This window comes from Callithrix jacchus, chromosome 8 (genome assembly GCF_049354715.1).
Source record: "Callithrix jacchus isolate 240 chromosome 8, calJac240_pri, whole genome shotgun sequence".
NCBI classification, from domain to species: Eukaryota; Metazoa; Chordata; class Mammalia; order Primates; family Cebidae; genus Callithrix; species Callithrix jacchus.
The window spans coordinates 69,816,267-69,840,909 of NC_133509.1; the positions used below are offsets into that span (position 1 = coordinate 69,816,267).

Consider the following 24,643-nt stretch of genomic DNA (forward strand, 5'->3'; position numbering starts at 1 on the left):
GGTAAAGAATAATAGACTTATACTATTATCCCCTGTTGCAGGTAAAAACAAACAAACAACAACAAAAACCGAGTCCAAGTTATTGGGCCAGGATCAGTGTGACAAGACTAGAACACACAACAGTCTGACTTCCAAATGCATCTCTGTCAGGACATTAGATGAACTCTACAATCACTTTTTCTCAGATTGGCCCCTCCCCAGCCATCCCAGTAATGTCTAAAAAGTAAATATTTTCCTATATTACCAGGAATAAATGTTTAGAAAATTATATAAGTATGGCACAATAGCAACAAAACATGAATAGGGGTCGGGTGCGATGGCTCATGCCTGTAATCCCAGCAGTTTGGGGGGCCAAGGCAGGCGGATCACAAGGTCAAGAGATCCAGACCATCCTGGCCAACGTGGTAGAAACCATGTCTCTACTAAAAATACAAAAATCAGCCGGGTGTGGTGGCGTGCGCCTGTAGTCCTAGCTACTCGGGAGGCTGAGACAGGAGAATCGCCTGAACCTGGGAGGTGGAGGTTGCAGTGAGCCAAGATCGTGCTACTGCACTCCAGACTGGCAACAGAACGAAACTCCATCTCAAAAAAAAAAAAGAAAGAAAAAATATATAAATGGGAATAGAAATAGTCCTAACTGGAACTATTGACCCATGTGGGGAAAGTAAACAACTTGACTGTGAGACCGCCTGTTGCTAGATCGAAGTGCTATTGTAAAGTTAGTTCTCTTCCAAACTAATGTGTAGACTTAGTTATTCTAGTCAAAATACTAAAAAAAAAAAAAAAATTTTAACTTAGAATTGCCAAGCAACAGACCTTAGCATATGTAAGAATTTAATATATGATAAAATTAGCACCACAAATCAACGGGAAAATAATTCTAGGGAAAAAATAACTATGTAGGAAAAAATATTCCTCGTCTTCCATCTTACATCAAAATGAAATCTAGGTGGTTTAGCAAGGTAATTAAAAAATATATATTTTAAAAGAGAGCTAGAAGAAGGAAAAAGAGACAGAAAATAAAACAGGTGAAAAACAGATCTCCATGTGGTAATCCACTTCCTTTTTTTTTTAAAGTATACAGACATATATGTTTTAAAGTTTATTTTTTAAAGCTTTTAAAGGAAAAGCCGACCCCTCCCTCCTCCCGGAGTGGGCGGCCCCTCCCCTCTCTGAGTGGGCGGAGACAGCAGTTTCTTGGGCAGCTTCCCGCATGACACCACTGGTCCTGTGGTCCCTTTCATCTTTCTGATTGACCAATGGGCTTGGAGCATTAAGGCCACGCCCCCTATTTATGTTCTAGTGGGGCCCTGGTTACGCCTCCCTGGCTCAGTCACACAGCTGCCTGGTAGGTGACTGGAGCTGTTTACCAGTGCTTGCCTGATTTTGCTGATGTGACCCCAACCCCGCCTCCCTCCCCACCCCGCGATATCAACGTCCACAAAGTCTCGAGATAGCCAATTGGCAGAGCCAAAAAAAAAGGTAAGACGTACCAGGTCATGGCCCCCCAACCCAGCCACAGATCCCCTCCGATGGCAAGACTGCTGCCAGAGTCCATACCACTCCTGAGGCACACGGGACTGGGCCCCCCAACCTTGGAGCCTCTGAGCTCCCCCCACCAAAGTCTTGTCAGTCCAACCCATCCTTTCAGCAAGCAGCCCCGTCCCTGCCATCGCCAATCACCCCAGAGTGACTTTGGGCGGGTGACTCCTGGGACTCCCCACTCCATACGTGGCCCTTGCTTCCTGCCTCCCCAGGATCAACCTCCCTGGGCTCCTTGGGCTTGTGTCTCCAAGGACGTGGGTCCCCCAGCCCTAGGCCCCACCCTCACCAGTCATCCCTGGGTGACTTTGGGCTGGTGACTCCTGGGGCTCCCTGCTGCAGACTCTGCGCTCCCCTCCTGCTTCTCCAACCTCAACCTTCCAGGGCTATTTCAGCTGGCCTCTCCAAAGACCTGGGTCCCAACCCTGTGTTTCCCTCCCCATCATGGAGCAGCAACTCTGGCGTGGCACTGATGTGGTCCCCTCCCCCTGGAGTAGAATGTAATGATGTCACCATCCCTCTACGAACTGTCATTACTGTTGCAAGACCTGGCTTTGATCTTATGACCCAGTCCCCTAAGGGTTCTCATCCCATTTCTGGTTCCTCTTGTCACAGAACACATTTCCAGCTGGCAGGGGAGTGGAGACTATGGGACCTAAGAGCAAGAGCTTTCAGGCTGCCTCACTCCCTTAACATAGACATTGACAGTGTGAGAAGCCTACACTTCCCCTGTGAGCTCAAAATGTTAACAGTTTCTCTGGGTGGCAATGGAAGAATGGGTTTGGCTTGGTTTTCTTCCAGGCTTCTGCTCTCCAGAGAGACTTTAACATTTTGCTCTGAGTTCTCCACCTCATATTCGAATTCTCCATAGTTCTGGGACCAACTGCCCTTCAGTCAGTGGTCTCTGGAATGAGATCTCCTCATCTTCTACTGAATAGATCTTGGGAAACAACTTGACAGCTTGAATCTTCCTCATATCATCTCAACCTGGGGTACTTCTGAGTGCCACAGGAAAACTGTGGGATATCTTTCTGAAGTATCAGTTTCTCTTGAGTCTCTTGAGAAAGGAAAAAACAATAATGTACTTAGGGAGGACAGTCACATGGGTTTCTAAGAGTATACCCGACTTCTCTCTGAAATGAGGCTTGGGCTGTCATCTTGCTGAGAAATACCCAGATTTAACAGAAACGCTGCCTTCTGCCATGACGACACATCGATATAAAAGTGTGAGCAGTACTGGCGCACTTCTAACACCAACAGATGTGTGAAGGTGTATGACTGTAAAACATACAGTGTACAGGTCCTGCTACTTAATGTTGAGTTTTTCTACCTCTGCCTCTGGTTTTGGTCCCTGGAAGCTGCTGATTCATGGGAAAATCCCAGAGCTTGGAGTCAGAAGACTGAGTTTAAGTTCCAGTATTGCCTTTTTTTTTCTTTTTGCCATATCAGTCCCTCTCAGTCTCTGATTGCGACAACACCTTGTACAGTTGTTGGTGGCATTAAATCAGATGGTGTATAAGAGTGTATTGTAAAAACTGTAAAGGGGGATGTGGCTGTTGGGGCTGGTGGTTCTCATGAGTATTACTGCTCTTCTTTCCCACAGTTAAAAGAATATCAGATGAGGAAGAGATCTGGTGTTGACGAAGGAGCGAAAAGAAAATTGAACAAAAAGGCCAGTAGCCCTGAGTCAGCCGCCTATGGTGGTTGCCAGTCACCTGGGGATGTGAGTCTTGGCCAGCCAGTCTCCTGGGGATGGGGGGAGAGGGGATGCCCAAGGGGCAGTGGAGGGTAATTGCTAAGATTGTGGATGGACTGTCAGGTACTGGTTAAGAATTCTGGGTTTGAATCCTGCCTCTCCATCTGCTAGGGATACGATTTAGGCAAGTTTCTTGAGCTCTTTGGGCCTCTCTTTTCACATCTGTAAAATACAAGCGGCATTGTTTGAATTCTATTTGTGAAGTTTAAGTGAGATTTGTGATTGTCAGTGTTTTTATGTTAATCTCCAGTACATGGCCTGCTGTAAAGAGCCAGGACACCCAGGAAATGGTCGTTGCTGTTTGATTTTCCTCATCCTCAGTCTCAAGGGGAAGCCAGGCCAATGAGAACAGCCACTTCCCATCAGCCTGTCCCTTCAGCAGTCACTGAAAGAGCCCCAGAGTGGGAGGGTGGGGAGATAAGAACCACGAGAAAAGCTGGCACAAAGGGGTTATGGGACAAAGGGTCCGAGATAGGCAGAACAGAAAATTTTGCCAGTTGATGGGAAAGAAAGGAAGTCAGAGGTCTTAGACACTGAGGGGGACAGAACATTTCCATGCACACTTTCATCTCTTGTAGTCAGAAATGGGTATGCACACAGAGGGCCCTGTGTCATGTACTGCTGCGAAAGATATGGAGGTAAGAGGCCCTGCGCCGAGGTGCAGTGACCCTGCAGGCCAGCCCTCCAGCCTCCTTCCACAGCGGGGGCTGGGTGCCCTTCTGCCAGCTGAGACAGCCCCCATACACCATAGCCCTAATGATTGTTCTCTCTACCTCCCCCAAGTTCTCCTCCAACTCCTCATCTCTGCATGCACCTCGGAGGCACTACCAAGAAACAGCAGTAACCCTGGACTTTAGCTCCAGAACAATCTGTCAACTGAATGACACCATTCAGTTATTGGTAAGAGTCCACTGGGGTCTCCTGATTCCACACTGCCAATCCTGGGCTCCAGTTTCCCCTTGGGGCCCTTAAAAAGGGGCTGCGGGACCGTGGTGCCAAGGGTAAGTGGGGAGCTGGGGCACCCAGGCCTCACCTGGAGGGACCCAGAACAGGGACATGCAGCATGGCTCTTCTGCTGCTGCCCTCTTTGCCGACTCTCTCTTCTCCAGACACCCCTGCTCAGGTCCTTGCCACACATGCCCTGGGGCTGTCACCTGACTAGTGGTCAGGGGCCCTGTATTCCTGCTGTGACTCAGTCCCTAATTTGCTATTTGACTCTGAACAAGCCGCCTTTCCTCCTCGGGCTCCTGTTTCCACAGGAGGTCAAGAGTCTCAGAGGTCTCTGTTAGCTCTGAGAGTCTGAGGTTTAAAGGCCCCTTAGAATGGAAACCTCAGGGCCAAGGGCTCCTGTCCTTTTCTGTCCCACATCTCTGCTGTGAAGAACTGTACCTGGCCCATATTTGCTCAGTAAACATCTATTGAATGAATAGTTTTCTAAATCACAAGCTGACAGAAGGGGGCCCTTTCTCAGACTTCATCTCTAGAGGTTTATGTCACTGTCCTTTCGAGAGAATCCCGATTCAGACTTTGAGTTCTGTGGCTGTGGGCAAAAGCCAACAAAGACTCTCTGTCCTTGGGAGCTTCAGGAGAGTTGACCAGTTTGTGTTCCCATTGGGTCTGAGAAATGTGCCTTCAAAATCCATTCCTGGCCCCTGTCTACCACTTCCTGGTGTGGAGAATAGAGTGGAGGGGCCACCCTCGGTCACCTTGACTCTTCCCACAGAAACAACAGAAGGAAGGCCTGGAACAACAGCTGAGAGAAGTAACGTGATTTGTTTGCCCGTGACATGACTGTGGGGTTTGGGGGGCACTCAGATGTAGAGATGCCAGTCTCATCTCACCCACTCCCAGCCTGGGGAAGAAGGCTTGCCCCTCAGATTCCACCCCATCCCCACAGGGTCCCTGATAACCTGGTCCCATGGGTGGATCTGTCCTGGGGCATTGGTGACATTCCTGGGGCATGTCTCTTGTGCCATCTCTGCCGCCCCCTGCTAAGAGCTCTGTCTTCCTCTTCCTATAGGAAAAGAAAATGCAAAGGGAGCAGTTAGAGGTGAGTGGAGGGAGAAGTGTTCTCCTGTCCTTCGGAGAATGCTTCTTTCCTTCTCTTTCAGCACTTGCTTGGCTTTTCTACCAAAGGGTCACATCCAGACAATCAACATCCTCACGTCTGAGAATGGGCGGTTGAAAACTGCCCTATACCACATGGGCCGTGCCGCCAGGCACTTTGAAGGTGAGAATCTGGGCACCCCATTATCCTTCAACCTGGCACTTTGACAGGTCTTTAGTGGGAGTCCTTAGGGCCCCATCTCAATCTCTCTCATTCCAGAAGAGTCGAGTAAATTGGCCGGCTGCCTGCAGAAGGCCTTGCAGCAGAGAGAGGAGTTGGAGCGAACTCTCTCTGCTGTCTCCTCCCAGCAGGACAAGGCGGACAGGGTGAGTCCAACCACCTGCCCCATCCCCTGGCAGCCTGGCTTCCCAGATGGAGGAGTGAACCTAAAGGTGCCTTCTGCAGGATGGAGTGTCTGCCTAGAAGGCAGCATGGCCATTTCTCACTGCTTTTGTATGCGGTTGTTAGAGGCAGCCTGGGGACAAGTCAGCTGCTGTTGGTGAGTTAGGGGGCACTGTCAGGAGTGAGCACTGGATGCAGAGCTCCGAGGCTAAGTGCCTGCCCCGTCCTTGGCGAAGTCCTCAGCGGGAAATTGGGTACTTGTACTGTGAAGGTACAAAAGAGTGCCTTTAGTATGTTACCATTTGTGTAGAGAGAGGAAACGTGTGTGTGTGTGTGTGTCTGTGTGTGTGTGTGTGTGTGTACTATAATATACATAAAACGTGTCTGCAAGGGCTCAAAAAAAACTCAGGAGAAAGCAACCGGGTGATTGGGAGGTACTTCCTTACTGTACCTTCTGAGTTTTAGACTATGTGAATGTATCATTTTTTCAAAAACTGAACAAAAGATTAACTTCCCCCTTGCTATCTGTGCTTCCAGGCCCAGCAAGAAAAATGGGCTTAGAGCATCAGCTACATCTGGGTGTTCAAATCCCAGCTGTCTCAGTGATCTTATGCAAGCACTTAACCTCTAATACTCCATGTTTTCCATCTACGCAATAGAAGTAATCATAGCAACTGTCTCATATGGTGGTGGTGAGGATCAAATGGGATAGTGAGCACAGCACCTGGTGAAGCTCAGTAAAGGTTCAAACAGTGGTAGTCATAAGAGTAATACCAAGAGCAGTATGATGTCATCTCTCTGAGCCTGCGTTAGCCAGCTGTCACTTGGATCTCTTTCCCCGTCCATTCCAACTTTTCTAAGTGCTTTTCAAAACCAGACCACGGGCTTGGACATGCCCTTATGTTTACTGACCGAGTTGTATATTGAGCCTAGCCCCAGCCCTTTGAAGGGGTATTGTGTGGAATGGCCCAGGCTCCCCTGATCGAAACTTCTCACTCTTCACCATCCAGTCCTCACCCCACTGTGAAGCAGTCCTCGAACGGCAGTTACAGCACTCCAGAAAGGAGCTGGCACTGCTAAAAGCACACATGACACAGGTGGGGCTTTGCAGAGGGAGGGATGTGGAAGGAAGATGACCCCAGGTGGCCATGAGCAGGTGAGGACCAGTGACAGCTCTTCCTAACTTCTGTGTTCATTTTGACAGATGACGGCATCACTTCACCAGGTGCAGCTCGAGAGAGATGAGTGTTGTCAACATCTTAAAGGAGAGAGGTTCCGGTGGCAGCAGGGGATGCGGAAAATATCACAGGAGGTGAGACCTGACCCTTCAGACCCTGAATTAAGATAGGTCACTGGATCTTTCTGGGCGTCTGTGAAATAGGAATTGCACAGCCAGAGGTGACCATGAGTCTGGGCTTTGTGGAGGTGGGGCAGAGAGGGTGTCCAGCCACCAGCCCCTCTCTTCAGGGCCCTTTCCCCCGTGCTTTGGGCAGGTTCTCACACTGAAGCTTGAGAAGAGGCAGGATGCACATCACATGCAGGAGCTGGAAAGGAGCCTTGCCCACCTCAGGAACCAGCTGGGTAAGATGTGACTGGCGTGACCTGGGAGCAGGACTGGCACCAGAGGGCTGTGGGGGTGGTTTGGAATGTCCTAGGGAGGTGGGTGGATGGAAGGGCTTTGAGACAGAGGAAAAGAGGTCTGTGCTGGGAGATGACAAGTCCTGTAATCTCCATAAGCCTCAGTGTCTCTGTCAACAAAGAGGGAGGAGAGCCCGTTGTCAGCCACCCACAGTGCTCTCTATCTGAAAGTGGCTTGGAAGTCTGCTACCACCGGGTGCAAAGAATCGTCAGCAGTGAGGCCAAGTTTAGGGAGCGTGAAAGCTGTGCACCAAAAGGAGGGTTTTTTGTTTTTTTCTTTAGAAGCCAGAGGACCTTATATTCTGCTTCCTTTTTCAGCTGAAGCCCCAGGTACAGAGCCCCCAGTAGGGCCCTTGGTGGCAGAACAACAGCTAAAATTTGAGACCAACCTTCTGAGGAAAAATCTGGAGAGTTTGACAGAGCAGCTGCAAGCTCAGGTGAAAAACAATGAGAACTTGAATCGCCTGAGCTCTGAGCAGAAAAAAAGGCTGCGGCAGCAGGAGGAGTCTTTGCAAGAGCAGAAAGAGAGGATGCGGCTGCAGGAGGAGGAGCTGGTGCGCTGACCCACCTGGGGAGCCTGTTCTTCGAGCCCTCAATGTGTTTGTTTCCCCACCTGTAAAATGGGGGAATGTAGCCCTCATGTGAAATGGTACTTCTAAAGGCACCTGTGAACCAGAGTCCTGCTCTGATGGCTGTGGGAGAAAGGGGATGATTTTTCTAACCTGTCTCTACCCTTCCCGGTGCCTTGGGAGGCAGACACCGAGTTCTGGGGTCTCTAGCTGCAGTGGGTGTCCACTGATTGCTTCTCTCTGTCCAGAACAATGAGAAAAAGAACACACTGCAGTTGGTACAGCAAATAAAGGAGCTGCAGGAGAAGCTGCACAACCAGAAGATGACGGTAACCTCTGCCCCATCCAAGAAGGGCTGGGAGGCAGGCAGCAGCCTCTAAGTAGGGGAGGGGCAAAGCCAAAGGCAGCTCCAGCCTGAGGGCAGGTGACCCCAGCACCCTTCAGGACAGTCCTGTCACTGTTTCTTGCTTTCTGCCCTCTTTTAGAGGTGGGTGGCCCTGGGCTCCTCCCAGGTCTACACATTTTCATCCCAGCTAGAGGCATGGAACCCCCCAATCACAGGAAAAGAGGCAGTGGTGTAAGAGGCTCCTTATGCTAGGCATGGTGGCACATGCCTGTAATCCCAGCTACTCAGTAGGCTGAGGCACAAAATCGCTTGAGCCCAGGAGGAGAAGGTTGCAGTGAGCTGAGATTGCACCACTGCCCTCCAGAGTGTCCAGAGTGATACTCTGTCTCAAAACAAAACACAAAAGAGGCTTCTTAGATTCAAGCTGGATTCCGGCGTTGGTTCCGCTGGTCACCACTGACCTTCTTTGCATCTCTAAGTCTCTGTTTCTTTCATTTCAAAAGGAAGTTAGTGTTTTCCTTGTGGAGATGCTGAGGATTAAACATGATAATATGTGAAAAGCATTAGGCATGTAGCACACTTAGCACATGGTGGTTGGCTCCCTCTGCTTTTCCACCAGTCTGTGGCCTACAGTTTCACTGGTGGGAAGGAGGACATGAGATTTGAGGCTGGGGAAGGAGGGACGGGATTCTAGGCAACGGAGGCAGTCTCTTGGGCCTGGAGCCAGGGGCCTGGTCACAGCCCCATAGTGCCTTGGCTACCCTATGAATGGACCCAAATCTGGGAGCCAGCCACCACACACTGTCACACCCAGGGTCTTCCTGCAGGTAGAGCTGAAAAGCCAAGAGGCTCAGAGTCTGCAGCAGCAGTGAGACCAGTACCCGGGCAGCAGTATGTGGCCACCTATCAGCAGCTGACCTCTGAGAAGGAGGCACTGCCCAGGCAGTTACTGCTACAGACCCAGCTCATGAACCAGCTGCGGCAGCAGGAAGCTCGGGGCAAAGCAGTAGCCGAGATGGCCCGCCAAAAGTTGCAGGAGACCCAGGGGAGGGAGTTTCTGAGGATGGGGCCCCGAGGGGAATGACGTGGCAACCTCTGTGTCTTCTCACTTCCTTTCCTGGCCCCTTAGGAGCACCTGGAAGCTGCCACCCAGGAGAACCAGCAGCCACAGGACCAGCTGGGCCTCACGACTCTTCCTGGGGAAGGTATGGGAAACCACTCAGAGGAAGAGGAGAGAGCCCCAAGAGGAAGGGGGACTGTTAGCAGCACAGGATTGAGGCGTTGGAAGAGACCTTTAGAACAGCTGGTCATTATGCTGACCAGGTGTCTGCACTAAGTTCGGCATCAATATGGTGACCACCTGGAAGTGGGTGGGGGCCACCAGGTTGCCTAAGGAAGGGTGAACTGGCCCAGATCAGAAAGGGAGCGGGTCAGAACTCCACACCGATTGGTAGTGGGACTGTGCCTGGAAAGTACAGCAAGATCTCGGTTCTTAAAAGTAAAAAAAGAACAGTAGCTCATTCCTCTGTGGGGAGGGGCTGGCTCAGGGTTACACGGTGAGGGTGGAGGCAGAGGTGGGCCCACAGAAGTACCTCCCTTGTTGGGTTGTGTGCGGACCCCTCTGGCCACACCCCACAGGAGATGGAGGAGGACATCTGGACAGTGAGGAGGAGGAGGAGCCTCGGCCCAGCATTGCAGAGGCCCTGGAGAGCCGAGAGGCCATGGTGAGCCTGACTCCCCCTGCCCCTCCTTTGCCACCTTCCTCTGTGGTCCCTCCCAGACCTTCTTATGCTCTTGGTTTCTTCACCTTCTGATTTCTCTGGACACTCACCTCTTCTGGGAGCCAGTGCTCAGACACCATTTCACCTGTGACCGACAGTGCTCTGAGGCCCCAAGGGTTGGGGCTGCATTCTGCCTCCCTGCCCGTTTGTTCTGTGTTTGCCCCTACAAGAATGTTCACCTCTTGTGATCAGGTTGCATTTTTCAACTCGGCTGGGGCCAGTGCCCAGGAGGAGCAGGAACAACTGTGTATGCAGCCTCAGGAACGAAGGGTGTGCTACCAGCACCTGGCTCACCCGGTGGCCTCAGTGCAGGAGCCAGCGGCGGTGGCCCCAGCCCCAGCCCAGGCCTCAGGGACTGAGAGTCAGTCTGTGTGTGTGGAGACCAATCAGGAGGCACTGCAGGGAGCCATAGAGAAGCTGCAGGTGAGTCCTGGCATAGGCCAAGAAAGGTGGGGGCAGGGCAGGTCACTGCTGAGATGTGACCCCATTATTTTTACTTCAGAGCGGCTTTATGACCCTCCGAAAGGAGGAGGTGGACCTGAAGGAGCGGGTAGAGAAACTAGAGCTTCTATTCATCAGGCTCTCTGAAGAGACAGACACGATGAGTGAGCGGGAGGCCAGGGCACGGCACGGGGAGCTGCAGGGTGGTCAGAGGGTCCCCAGTGTCTGAGCCTGTCTGTGAGCCCTGTCCTTTCGCAGGAAAGGACATCAAATCATATGAGCAGCAGAAGGCAGTCCCAAAACCCTGGCACCAGGAGGAGGTGGAAAAGCGGGAGATAAAGGTAAGGCGAGCAGCATCTCTGCGGGGGTGAGGGGGTTGGGAGTGGGCATGAGTGTGGGTGCTGGGACCAGCGTGGCAGCTGAGCACCCCTCTCTCCAGCTGGAGCAGCAGGAGCCGGTGTTTCCAATTCTGGGTGACAACGAGGGCCATGCCACATTCCTGGCCACGGCCAAGAATCACGTTGATGAGCCCGCTCCGGGGACCCCAGCCCCCCAGGAGCTTGAGACTGTCAACAAGCAGGGCGGTGAGTGGAGCCCTCAGGTGGGGTGGGCAGGCAGGAGCAGGGGAAATTCACCCTGAGCTGAGATCCCCACCTCCCTCTCTCCAAAGATCTTTGTGAGGTGAGTCTGGCAGACAGCATGGAGCCTGCAAGAGATGCCAGGGAGGGTTCTCCCCAGGGCAACCCCACTGTAGGAAACATCGAGCAGCCGGTTTGTGAAAGGAAGACTTTCCAGGAGCACCCAGGCTTGGGCAGCAACCCCTACGTGCCATTCTTTTACCAGGCTGCCAAGAACAGGGAGATCAGCATCACCATCTTCTAAGAGCTGGGCAAGAATTTTTTTTTTTTTTTTTTAACTAGGCAAAGAAAGTTATTAACCTTGGTTTCAAACTTGATTCCCAGTTTTCTTCGGCTTAATTAGCTGCAAACAATGAATTGTGTATAAGCAAAAAACTGAAAAGAGCTGCAGTGTCCAAGGGGCTTGGACTTAAAAATATTAGAGATCTAGATTTTATCAGATCCATAAACAAAAAATTCTTAAAAAGCAGTCATAATATAAAATAGCAGCTCCCAGTAACTTCTTCAAGAAATGTAAAAACCAAAACAAAGTTATGGGGTTAATCTACACAATTCATTAACTTTATTTGGCCGTTAGAGCCACTCATGCTTATTTGTGTTTCTCATTTATAAACTTATTTGTAAAAAGTTAAGGTAGAGTGGGTCTCTGTGTGGCTTTCTCTGATATTCACTCTGGCATCCTTTAGCGTTTTTCTGGCTTGGTAAGTGGAGGTCAATAGCAGACATATCGAGTTCGGCCTTACGTGGTGGGAGTTCAAACACACAAAGACCCACTCTTTGCACCAAACTCTTTTTGCTGGTTTGGAATAGGATGCCATGCTTTTTCAATGTTACTGCGGCATGTATACTTACTACGGAATTCAGATACAATTTATGTTCTGCTGTCATAGTTGATCGCATCCTAATCACAGTGAGCTCTTAGTCAGCTCAATATGTGGTTTGCCCTCAAGTGTGCAGTTTGTTACTTTGTAAGATGCCACTATGAGTGCTGACATTTAGAGTTGCTGAAAGGCCGAGAACTGGAAACAGCCTTTCCCCTGTTTTCAGTGTCTTTGGGATGGGAGTAATAACATTTTGCGGAGCTTTTTAAATCTCACAGAAGAAAGTGGCTGCTCTGGCAGGTATGTGTAGAATAACAGAGTAAGCGTTATTGGTTCCCAAGCCAAGAATGAGCACTGTACTATGGTAGTTCCCTTAGGATTTTTCTGTGCTCTGGGCTCATGAAGATATTGCATCAGGAGCTGCAGCAGCTGTACTCATTTTCAATGACCTAAAAAGGGATGATTTCTGAGGAATCAAAGGCTCCTATTGTTGACTGTAGATGTGAAAAACCTTTCCTAGAGTATTTATATCTATAATACATTTTAAAGTCAGAGTTCATGTTACCCGTTTTAACCACATAACCACATGTCCCAGTACACAAAAGGGCTCTGGTTTGCATTCTTAATGTACTTAATAAAGATCATAAATCCTTTAAGAGATGGGGATGGTCTAGTAAGTAGTGATCTTCCGTACCTTCCCCAGGGAGAGTTACTAGACCATCTAGTAACTTTAAGAGTTTAAATGTCCCTGAAACAGGCATGCAAGTTTTTGTCAAGAATGAATTAGAGTAAAGGAAAGCTGAGTGACATCTGGCATTCCTCTGTGTTCATGAAGCTTCTTTGAGGCTAGAAGATTGATTTGACCATCCAGACTTCTCTGGCTAATACCTATTCTTCAAGTAACCACATTGGTTACTCTGACACAGGAATTGACTTCTTTTTCGTGAATAAAAAACACTTCAAAAAGAATCACAGACATTATTATAAACTAATATACGTGAGATTACTTGGTTGAAACAAAAAGGAGTTTCAGAAGACAGTATACTATATTTGAACGTCAAGGAGAAGTTTATGGACTTAAAATGTTTGCAATCTACTGTTTGTGAACGTCAGACTCTTATCAGGAAAAGTGTCTATGCAACCACAGAGTTCTGTCTCCTCACCAAATTCTTTACAAAGAGTGAAGTATGTTTTTATATCTCTTGGTTTCAGTTAGAGGCACATTTTGTGCAATATTTATGGTAATGTGCCTATACCTCATGAATTATTTCAGTCATACATGGCCTAACTCATAACTTTATGATGCTTGAGAAATAATCAACAGTGAAAACTTCATGAAATTCTAATGTCTTTGTTCCAGAATAAGTCCCACAATTAGAATGGAGGGAGATATGTATGTGTGCTCCCTGGGTGGGGATTTCTAGTTACTAGGCCATCTCCATTTTTAGCATTTGGCCTCCTCATGATACTTTTATAAATATGACATTAATAACAGAGCAATAATATGATTGTACAGATGGAATAACAGATTGCCCTGCATTCACTGAAAGAGTGCAAATATTGGGTCCTGGTGACGTCAACTGACTCTTCCAAATTGTATGAATTTAACCATGTATCAGAGAAACACAATTTCAGAATTATCAAGAAAAAATGTTAGACCAAATAATGTGGCTAATGAACAGCGGTACAGCTTCTAGCCTGAGGTTTAAAATGGACTTAAAAGTACTGTCTTTAAACTGAACTTGAAGAATGCAAAAGCGTCAAGTTCAGGAAAAAAAGGGCAAGAACAGAACTTTACGTCCATTTTGAAATCTCGGGCCAGAAATCATACCACTCTTAATTAGCCATATTATTTGGTGGGGGCCAGGGACCTGCCTTCAGTCACAGACTAGCAGCTCTGATGGCACCTGGGAGGGAGGGAAGGAAGCCGTGTGTCCTGCCTGGCCTGTGAGGTGTGTTGTGGGATGACTGTGTGTATAGCACTCTCCAGCTTTTACCCGAGATCACCACTGGATTATTACCAGCAGATAGAGGAGATGGGACCCTGACTATCACCTGTTCTGCAGTGGATCTGGCTCTCGGCACTCCTAGGCTGGGAGCTGGATGCCCTGCACTGGCAGCATGACTCAATGCACAACAGGCATCCAGAGGCCCAGCATGACGTTCCTAGGCCTCTGGCCCCCTTAGAGTCCAGCCCCCTCCAAGCTCCCAGCCCCAACACCATAAACCATGAGCTCTCTGCCCACTGTGATGGCCAAGGAGAGCACCCACATCTGCCAGCTTGAGCATGTAGCCTGTTCCAAGAGCCCCAGGCTCAGCCACGGAGGCCTTGGGCAGTGGCACTGAGTCCCGAGGCTCACAAAGAAGGGAGGTGAGAGAGACAGTGGCATGAGGACAGAAAAAGGAAGAAGCCTGCAGCTCCAGAAGGCAGGGGCGGGGAGCCTGGCTCTTAGGTCTCAGGTTTGCCCCCTGTGTGGAGCTGGTGCAGTGGGGCAGGCACACCATTCATACAGCAGGCGGTGAAGCTTGTGCCTACCATGGCTGACGCTCCTCAGAGGTCACTGATAGTGACGACAGCATGAAAAGACAGCATGAAACCAACATGGCAGCTCCCACGCATGGGTGGGGCAGGCCTGGAGGGTACACATGCAAACATCCAGGTGTGCACACATGCACTGTGAGGCCCCATGGCCCGCATGCACACACTAACACACATGCCCACAAACACCACAAACAACACACCTCCTTCCCCTCCACCTCCCAATGCCCAGCACCCTCACTGGCCAGCACATGCAACACAGGTCTGGGGCGTGCAGCTACTCGGCATGCTGAAGCACACGCGTGGGCAGAGTTACAATACAGAAGCACACCTGCACACAGAGGCATTTGCACCAGCTGACTGCCCATGTGTGCCTGGCATGCTCAAAGGACCACCCATGCTGCTCATGGAGACAGGACTTGCTCGCTAATGTCCAGCTGTCATTTCTCCACCTGCAAGCCTTCCATGGCTCCCTACTACCTACAGGATAGAACCCCAACAAGTCAAACTCTGGACTTTGAAGGTTCACCCTAGACCTCACCCTCCCCATAGAGCTCTTCCTCATTCTGTCTCTGTTCCCTGCTTTGGCCAGTGGCTGTCCTCCATGTGGCCCACACTACACCTCTGCCCACATTGCAGCTCTTTACCCAGATACCCTCCAATTCCTCACCATGTAAGCCTATCTCAGTCATGCCCCAGACCACAGAGAAGTCAGGCTGCCTTGAAGAAACTCTCCCAGACTGCTCTTTTCCCCAAGGCAGGGTCATGATTTGTGAAACATTTCACGGGTGTTACCAAGATTAGAGTTGGGGCAGGCATCAAACCTTACATCCCATATGTCACACCTCACCATAGACCTGGGTGCCCAAAACTCTGAAGAGTCTGAACTCACGTTGGCAGTTGGCAAAGTGCTCCTATGGCCACATCTGCTGTTAACACAGCATCCCTATGGCCACTGTCTCCCTTGATCTTCATAACCACCCTGGGAGAAAGGCAGAACATCATCATTTGATAGAAGAGATGCTGAGGCTCTGGGAGGGAAAGGGATTTGCTTAAAGGCCCAGGGTGAGGCAGCATCTCTGGACTCCCAGTGCAGTGCTCTTGCCCAATACCATGCTGCTTGCCTCTACCCATCTATGTTGGACATCAGCACATCCTAGGGCAAGCCCAATCCCTCCCTTATTTTGGTTATATGGGCACTGGACCCACAGCCCCACCCTCCAGCCAATGGAAGATGCCATTGTTCTTCCATAGAGAATGTGGCCAGTGGAAACAGGGCACACTGGGAATCAGAGTGAACATCCTTGAAAGAGGGCCATGGGTCAACAGGGCCAAGCCAAAGGGTGCAGTAGAACGCCTTTCCTTAGAAATCTTTGGGAGTGAAGAAGGCTTCAGCTGCTCCCATCTCTGCCCCTGCAGCCACCCCTACCACATCGGTGTAGACCAGGTAGGGTGGGCCAGGGCGGTGAGGTGCAGGAAAAAAATCAGTTTGCCTACGGCCCCCAGGCTCCTTCCCCAGCTGCTTCTGTTCCAGCCCGGGACTGGTGTCATTTTTACACTCTCACACTCGTGTGCACACACACACATCACATACCTTGTTGGTCACACAGTCACAGCCTGCCCTCTGCGCCTGTGGGCCAGTGGCAGAAAGCCACTGGGATGGCTCAAAGGAGTCAGGACTTGGAAATGCAGACATCAGGGTAGCTGAAAGAAATCCACACACCCAGAGCAGACTGGGGTTCAGACTCTCAGGCCTGAGGAAGGCTCCCTGAGGACAGAATGGAGGATGGAGGACAGCAAGAAGAAGAAAGGAGGAGGAATGCAGCCAGCGCTCGATGACAGGTCCCGCCAGCCTTGTGACTTGATTTCTAAGCCTGTTTCTTTCTCTGCAAAACAGTGGGGAAATCCAACAGGGATGTTGTAAGACAGATTCCAAACTAGACTTCAGGTTGAATCCAACAATAAAGACATGTTACATTTGGTCCATAGTGTTTTAAAAAATTTTAATGCTACATTTAAAAGTCAGATTCATCAAAATAGAGACAACCAGTTTATGGGAAAGTCAAAAGATCCACCAACTCTGGCCACACACTTTTTCTTGGCAACAATCAGCTAGTGACCACTTCTTTCAGAGAGGCATCTACTCTGCAGTTCAGAAGCCATTACCTTTCCTTCCTCCTCCTCTGCTCATTTATGTTACCTCAGGCCCCTGTGGGGATTGAGTTTGTAACCCATTTTAAAGATTAAGAACACAATTAATGGTTGTGCTCAGTGAAAATGCTTATTAAAGCAGCTATTATCATTACTCACTAGTTAAGTTTGGTGCTGAGCCTGGCTGGAGTCCTACTACTTTATCATGCTCCTCCACTTTTCCCTTCACGGGCACTGGTTTCTGCTCTACAGTGAAAGAAAAGCCCACGGAACCATTCCTTTATCAAATGCCTATGGCCTAACCCAAACTGCCAACATTCCCACCATCATTCACCACAGGCATCAGCTCTCCAACCTCCAACATGCTGCACAGGCTGGCACAACCTCCCTCCCACTCGCAGGAGCCTAGGCCAGGGAGTTTATAAGACAAGCCATTCGGAGCGGGGAGGCCAAGTATTTTTTTTTTTTTTTTTTTTTGAGACGGAATTTCGCTCTTGTTACCCAGGCTGGAGTGCAATGGCGCGATCTTGGCTCACTACAACCTCCACCTCCTGGGTTCAGGCAATTCTCCTGCCTCAGCCTCCTGAGCAGCTGGGATTACAGGCACGCGCCACCATGTCCAGCTAATTTTTTGTATTTTTAGTAGAGACGGGGTTTCACCATGTTGACCAGGATGCTCTCGATCTCTTGACCTCGCGATCCACCCGCCTCGGCCTCCCAAAGTGCTGGGATTACAGGCTTGAGCCACCGCACCCGGCCGCCAAGTATTTTTATAGGTAATCCACTTTCTAAACAACAACGGTGTACTTTAGGAGGCCAAGGTGGGCAGATCAGCTGAGGTCAGGAGTTTGAGACCTGCCCTGAAACCCCATCTCTACTAAAAATACAAAAAATTAGCCCAGCATTATGGCAGATGCCTGTAATTCCAGCTATTCAGGAGGCTGAGGCAGGAGAATTGCTTGAACCTGGGAGAGGTTGCAGTGACCCAAGATCGCACCATTGTATTCCAGCCTGGGTGACAACAGCAAAACTCTGTCTCAAATAAAATAAAATAAATAAATAATAACAATGGATAAAAATCATGAAAGGGAAAAAAATCTGTATATATCACTAGTTAAGAATGTAAAATTTTGATAACGAAACACCATAAACAAAGTTCAAATAGTAAGAAAACACTAACACATGCATAGAAAAATATACGGGGAGCTGCGGTGGCTCCGGCCAGTTGTCCTGGCGCTTGAGGAGGCGAGGCTATGAGTTCAAGGCCAACCTGAGCAACATAACAAGCGCTCATTGATTAACAAAAAAAAAAAAGAAAGAGAAAAGAAAAATATACCAACAATAAAGACAAGTCATGTACATTTTCTAGTTTAAACCTGAAAAAACAACTTTGTAATTTTAATATGAAAATTACAAGATATTTGATATTTTCTATCAAATGACTAAAACTGTTACATTAAAATAATAGCACATAATATACTTGGTATATTGCAAGTGTTTCATTAAGTATTTGTTGTATGGGGAATGATGAAGTACATTAAAAGTTAGCTACTCCAGGCTGCTTGCGATGGCTCACACCTGTAATCCCAGCACTTTGGGAGGCCAAGGCAGGGAGAATCGCTTGAAGCTAGGAGTCTGAGACCAAGCTTGGGCAACACTACAAGACCCCATCTCTACAAAAAAAAAAAAAAAAAAAAGTAACCAGGCAAGGTGGTGTGTGCCTGAGGTCTCAGCAACATGGGAGGCCGAGGCAAGAGGATAGCATGACTTCAGGAAGTCAAGGCTGCAGTGACCTATGATCACACCATTGCACTTCAGCCTGGGTGACAGGCCCTGTCTCTTAAAAACAAAACAAAACAAAAAACAAACAAACAAACAAAACCACTAATAAAATGGCATCAAAAACATTTATGACACAATTGGGGGAAATCAGGATGTAAGATTGTTTACAAAGTCTATGATGTCCACAATGTAAACAAGGCATGAGGAAGAAGCTCCTGGAACTAATAAACGTTTACAGGAAGGATGCAAGACATGAAGGTAATATATAAAAGTTAACCATTCCTATATACCAGCAATGAACAATCTGAATTTGAAACTAAAAACACAATTTACATTAGCACTAGCAAAATAAAAGACAAGAACAGATTAAAAGGACAGAATAAAAATCCCAGAAATAGACCCACAAACACATAATCAACTGAACTTTGACAAAGGAGCAATCGCAATTCAATGGAGAAAAAATGGAATTTTTGATAAATAGTGCTGTAACAATTGGACAGTCACATGGAAAAACATGAATCTAGACACAGATCTTACACTTTTCACAAAAATTAACTCCAAGTGGATTTTGGACCTAATGTAAAACATCACATTGTGAAACTTTCAGATAACAATACAAGAAGAAATCTAGGTGACTTGGGTTTGGCAATGAGTTTTAGTTACGACACCAGCAGCACAATCCAGGACACAGCAAAAATGAGGAATTGAACTTCATTAAATTAAGAACGTGTACACTGTGAAAAAACATTAAGAGAATGAAAAGAGAAGCTATTGATTGGGATAAAATATTTACAAAACACATATGTGATAACTGGTATCCAAAATATACGAAGGATTCCTAAAATTCAACAATGAGAAAATAACCCAAATTAAAAATTGGCAAAAGATCTAAACAGACCGCTCACCATAGAAGACAGCAGATGGAAAATAAGTATATGAAAAGATGCTCTACATAATAGGCCATCAGGAATTGCAATAAAACAACATTGAAGGGGGAGAAAAAAATAGAAATATATAAATAAAATAAAACAACATGGAGATTCCACTACATATCTATTAGAATGGCCCCAAAACAAGTTTTTTTTTTCTTTGAGACAGAGTTTCACTCTTGTTGCCCAGGCTGGAGTGCAATGGCACAATCTTCATCTGCAACCTCTGCCTCCCAGGTTCAAGTGATTCTGCTGCCTTAGTCTCTTGAGTAGCTGGGGTTACAGGCATGTGCCACCATGCCCTGCTAATTTTGTATTTTTTTTTTAAGTAGAGACCGGGTTTCTCCAAGTTGGTCAGGCTGATCTCGAACTCCTGATCTCAGGTGATCTGCCTGCCTCGGCCTCCCAAAGCACTGGAATTACAGGCATGAGCCACTGCACCCGACCTAAAAAATGTTTTTAATAACAGTACCAAATACTACTAGCAAGGGTGCAGGGCAGCAGTAACTGGTGGGAATGCAAAATGGTACAGCCATCTGGAAGACAGCTGAGCAGTTCTTACAAAGCTAAACACAATTTAGTGTAAGATCCAGTTTATACCCACACAAACCTCACAAATGTTTATAAAGCAGCTTTTTTCATAATTGCAAAAAATCAGGCTGGGCGAGGTGACTCAGGCCTGTAATCCCAGCACTTTGGGAGGCCAAGGCAGCCAGATCACTTGAGGCCAGGAAGTCGAGACCAGCCTGGCCAACATAGCAAAACCTCGTCTCTACTAAAAATACCAAAATTAACCAGGTGTAGTGGTGCATGCCTGTAGTTCCAGCTACTTGGGGAGGCTGAGGCAGGAGAATCGCTGGAACCTGGGAGGCAGAAGTTGCAGTGAGTGGAGCTTGCATCACTGCACTCTAGCCTGGGCGACAGAGTGAGACCCTATCCCACAACAAAACAGAAGAGAATGACAATAACAATTGCCAAAGCCAGAAGCAAGCAAGATGTCCTTCAACAGGTGAGTGGAAAACAAACTGCTGTACATCTACACAACGGAATATTATTCATCACGAAAATAAAATGAGTTATCAAGCCACAAAAAGCCATGGAAAAATCTTAACTGCGTATCGTAGGTGAAAGAAGCCAATCTGAGAAGGTTACTTACTGTGTGAATCCAACTATATGACTTTCTGGAAAAGCAAAAACTATACACACAGTAAAAAGATAGGTTGCTGGGAGTTCAGAATGGAGGTGGGGAAAATGGGCAGTAGAGAGGGATGAATAAGGGAAGCACAAGTTTAGGGCATGAAACTTTGGTTTGGTTTGGTCATCGTGGATGCATGGCATTTGCCTTTGTCAAAATCCGCAGAAATACACAACAACAACAACAATACGGACTTTGGCCAGGCATGGTGGCTCACGCCTGTAATCCCAGCACTTTCGGAGAGTGAGGCGGACGGATCACCTGAGGTTGGGAGTTTGAAGCCAGCCTGACCAATGTGGAGAAACCTCTTTTTCTTCCTTTTTTTTTTTTTTTTTTTTTGAGATTAAGTTTCACTCTTGTTGCCCAGGCTGGAGTTCAGTGGTGCCATCTCGACTCACTGCAACCTCAGCCTCCCAGGTTCCAGCAGTTCTCCTGCCTCAGCCTCCTGAGTAGCTAGAACTACAGGCAGGTGCCACAGCACCCAGATAATTGAGAAACCCTGTTTCTACTAAAAATAAAAAAATTAGCCGGATGTGGTGGCACATGCCTGTAATCCCAGCTACTTGGGAGGCTGAGGCAGGGGAATCGCTGGAACCTGGGAGGCAGAAGTTGCAGTGAGCTGAGGTCGCATCCCTGCACTCTAGCCTGGGCAACAAGAGTGAAACGCTGTCTCAAAATAAATAAATAAAATAAAATACGGACTTTAATAATAATGTGTCAGTATTAGTTCGTGAATTGTAACAAATGTGCCACCCCAACACAAGATATTGATAATAGAGAAAGTTGACGTGGGATGGTGAACTCTCCATACAATCTGCTCAATTTAAATGGGCACGGTGCGCTCTTTTCCTCCCCGGCTGTCTAAGTATAGGCAGCCATCATGAACAACACAGTGACTATCCGCACTAGAAAGTTCATGACCGGGGAAAGTACATATCTGGGAGCAGCAGGCGGCTCCGCGCTTGCACTCCCGCTCCTCCGCCCGACCCCTCCTGCTGCAGCCCCAGGGCCCCTCGCTGCTGCCACCATGGACGCAATCAAGAAGAAGATGCAGATGCTGAAGCTCGACAAGGAGAACGCCTTGGATTGAGCTGAGCAGGCGGAGGCCGACAAGAAGGCGGCGGAAGACAGGAGCAAGCAGCTGGAATATGAGCTGGTGTCGCTGCAAAAGAAACTCAAGGGCACCGAAGATGACTGGACAAATACTCTGAGGCTCTCAAAGATGCCCAGGAGAAGCTGGAGCTGGCAGAGAAAAAGGCCACCGATGCTGAAGCTGACGTAGCTTCTCTGAACAGACACATCCAGCTGGTTGAGGAAGAGTTGGATCATGCCCAGGAGCGTCTGGCAATCGCTTTGCAGAAGCTGGAGGAAGCTGAGAAGGCAGCAGGTGAGAGTGAGAGAGGCATGAAAGTCATTGAAAGTCGAGCCCAAAAGGATGAAGAGAAAATGGAAATTCAGGAGATCCAACTGAAAGAGGCCAAGCACAATGCTGAGGATGCCGACCGCAAATATGAAGAGGTGGCCCGTATGCTCGTCATCATTGAGAACGACCTGGAACGTGCAGAAGAGCCGGCTGGGCTCTCAGAAGGCCAGGTCCGACGACTGGAAGAACAATTAAGAATAATGGATCAGACCTTGAAAGCATTAATGGCTGCAGAGGATAAGTACTCGCAGAAGGAAGACAAATATGAGGAAGAGATCAAGGTCCTTTCCGACAAGCTGAAGGAGGCTGAGACTCGGGCTGAGTTTGCGGAGAAGTCAGTAACTAAATTGGCGAAAAGCATTCATGACTTAGAAGAGAAAGTGGCTCATGCCAAAGAAGAAAACCTTAGTATGCATCAGATGCTGGATCAGACTTTACTAGAGTTAAACACCATGTGAAACCTCCTTAGCCGCGACCACATTCTTTCATTTTTTTTGTTTTGTTTTTAAACAACTGCTTACCCCTTAAATGCATTTTTATTTACTTTTACCACTGTCACAGAAACATCCACAAAATACCAGCTAGGTCAGGGGGTGGGGAAAATACACAAAAAGGCAAACCCATGTCAGGGTGATAATGGTTTAAATGTGCCATTTCCCAGGTTGATGTTGCCACACTTTGTAGAGTTTAGCAACACAGTATGCTTATTCAGCGTAGGAACCCTCACGAAAGCAGAAAAAGTTCCATTCAAAGTGCCAATGATAGAGTCAACAGGAAGATTAATGTTGGAAACACAAGGAGGTGTGGATTGGTGCTACTTTAAACGAAAGGTCCCCCTGTGGTCTTTTGTTCAATATTGTACAATGTAGAACTCTGTCCAATGCTAATTTATTTTGTCTTGAGTTTTACTATGAGATGAGACTGTGGATCCTGCATGCCTGAATTCACTGAAGCCTAGGGTCTGTAAGCCACGCTGCTCTTCTGAGACTTGCATTCCTTTCTGATTGGCACACGTGCAGCTCATGACAGTCCACAGGATAATAATCAATGTGGATTTCCACTCTTCAGTTCTTCATGTTAAAGAGAAAGATTTAGACACTACATAAAATTGGTAAAGGACATTTTCTGGAGAGTTATAACTATATGTAAACATTGTATAATGATATGGAATAAAATGCACATTGTAGGACCTTTTCTAAAAAAAGAAAAAAAAAAAGAAAGTTCATGACCAACCGACTACTTCAGAGGAAACATGGTCATTGATGTCCTTCACCCCGAGAAGGCAACAGTGCCTAAGACAGAAATTCGGCAAAAACTAGCCAAAATGTACAAGACCACACCGGATGTCATCTTTGTATCTGGATTCAGAACTCATTTTGGTGGTGGCAAGACAACTAGCTCTGGTATGATTTATGATTCCCTGGATTACGCAAAGAAAAATGAACCCAAACATAGACTTGCAAGACATGGCCTGTATGAGAAGAAAAAGACCTCAGGAAAGCAACGAAAGGAACACGAGAACAGAATGAAGAAAGTCAGGGGACTGCAAAGGCCAATGTCGGTGCTGGCAAAAAGTGAGCTGGAGACTGGGTCACAGCCAAAGGAGCCAAGGTGCTGCAATGATGTTATCTATGGCCGTTGTGGGTTTTTCACAAGAAGCTTATTAATAAACTAAAAACTTGTGTGTGTAAAAAAAAAATGGGCACAGTGTCTCACGCCTCTAATCCTAGCACTTTGGGAGGCCGAGGCGAGGGAATCTCTTGAGTCCAGGAGCTCAAGGCTAGCCCGGGCAACACAGGGAGACCTGTTTCTTTCTTTCTTTTTTTAAATATATTTTTCCCCGGACCCTTCCCCTACTTTTTTTTTTTTTTTTTTGAGACAGCGTTTTGCTCTTGTTGCCCAGGCTAGTGTGCAATGACAAAATCTCAGTTCACCGCAATCTCTACCTCCCGGGTTCAAGCAATTCTCCTGCCTCAGCCTCCCGAGTAGCTGAGATTACAGGCATGCACCACCAGGCCAGGCTAATTTTGCATTTTTAGTAGAGACAGGGTTTCTCCATTTTGGTCAGGCTGGTCTTGAACTCCCGACCTCAGATGATCCTTCCGCCTTGACCTCCCGAAGTGCTGTGATTACAGGTGTGAGCCACCAAGCCTGGCCAGAGAGACTCTGTTTCTACAAAATATTAAAATTTTAGCAGGGCACAGTGGCACGTGCCTGTAGTCCCAGCTCATCGGGAGGCTGAGGTGGGAGAATTGCTTGAGCCCAGGAGTTCCAGGCTGTACAGCTCCAGGCCCCAGCCCTAGTCTATCAAATTCCAGTATCCCAGTACACTGCTCTGGGCATGAGTCTTTTGAGAGTGCGCGCCGGTCAGGCCTGGCATTTGCCGCTGCTTGGAAAGCACTGTGTGCAGCGGCTGCAGGTGTCATGATCACCATCAAGTATATTTGGGGCTCCTTCACCTATGCTGCTCTTTTGGTCAGTGGACAACTTATTTCTGGTGTGCTGAGGAGTGAAAAGGGTTTTCAGAAAGTGACCCTGCACCTTAGGCTATGTCATCTGTGCCTTTGCTGATGTCATCCTCGGCGCCAGCAGCCAGACCGGAGGATAGCAAATGCAAATGTCTAACAATAATTAACTCTCAGT

The 24,643-nt window shown here is 48.0% G+C and overlaps 1 protein-coding gene and 1 pseudogene across 4 annotated transcripts; both read left to right on the plus strand.

Moving 5' to 3' along the window:
- The first annotated feature begins 1,331 nt into the window (after window positions 1-1,331).
- Window positions 1,332-13,316, plus strand: LOC108593459 (golgin subfamily A member 2). Of its 4 annotated transcripts, XM_035260333.3 has the most exons (20): window positions 1,332-1,482; window positions 3,146-3,265; window positions 3,877-3,936; window positions 4,082-4,198; window positions 5,022-5,060; window positions 5,319-5,348; window positions 5,435-5,528; window positions 5,625-5,731; window positions 6,758-6,844; window positions 6,952-7,059; window positions 7,241-7,328; window positions 7,704-7,939; window positions 8,203-8,283; window positions 9,430-9,505; window positions 9,939-10,024; window positions 10,274-10,504; window positions 10,584-10,686; window positions 10,781-10,863; window positions 10,962-11,106; window positions 11,193-13,316. In XM_035260333.3, the coding sequence occupies exons 2-20, from the start codon at window positions 3,161-3,163 to the stop codon at window positions 11,402-11,404; spliced, it is 2,088 nt and encodes a 695-aa protein (XP_035116224.1). In that variant the 5' UTR covers window positions 1,332-1,482; window positions 3,146-3,160; the 3' UTR covers window positions 11,405-13,316. The 4 variants fall into 4 exon arrangements, with proteins under 4 accessions (XP_035116224.1, XP_035116225.1, XP_035116226.1 ...); XM_035260334.3 differs by lacking the exon at window positions 5,022-5,060; XM_035260335.3 differs by lacking the exon at window positions 3,877-3,936.
- Window positions 13,317-21,500: 8,184 nt separating this feature from the next.
- LOC100401908 (uncharacterized) lies at window positions 21,501-22,628 on the plus strand (annotated as a pseudogene).
- Window positions 22,629-24,643: the final 2,015 nt, after the last annotated feature.

Bases quoted from the DNA above. Each gene is read 5' to 3' on its own strand.
- LOC108593459 (XM_035260333.3), top strand. From the start codon at position 3,161: ATGAGGAAGAGATCTGGTGTTGACGAAGGAGCGAAAAGAAAATTGAAC. The intron at 3,937-4,081 runs GTAAGAGGCCCT...ACCTCCCCCAAG, and splicing joins CTGCTGCGAAAGATATGGAG to TTCTCCTCCAACTCCTCATC. The intron at 9,506-9,938 runs GTATGGGAAACC...CACACCCCACAG, and splicing joins CACGACTCTTCCTGGGGAAG to GAGATGGAGGAGGACATCTG.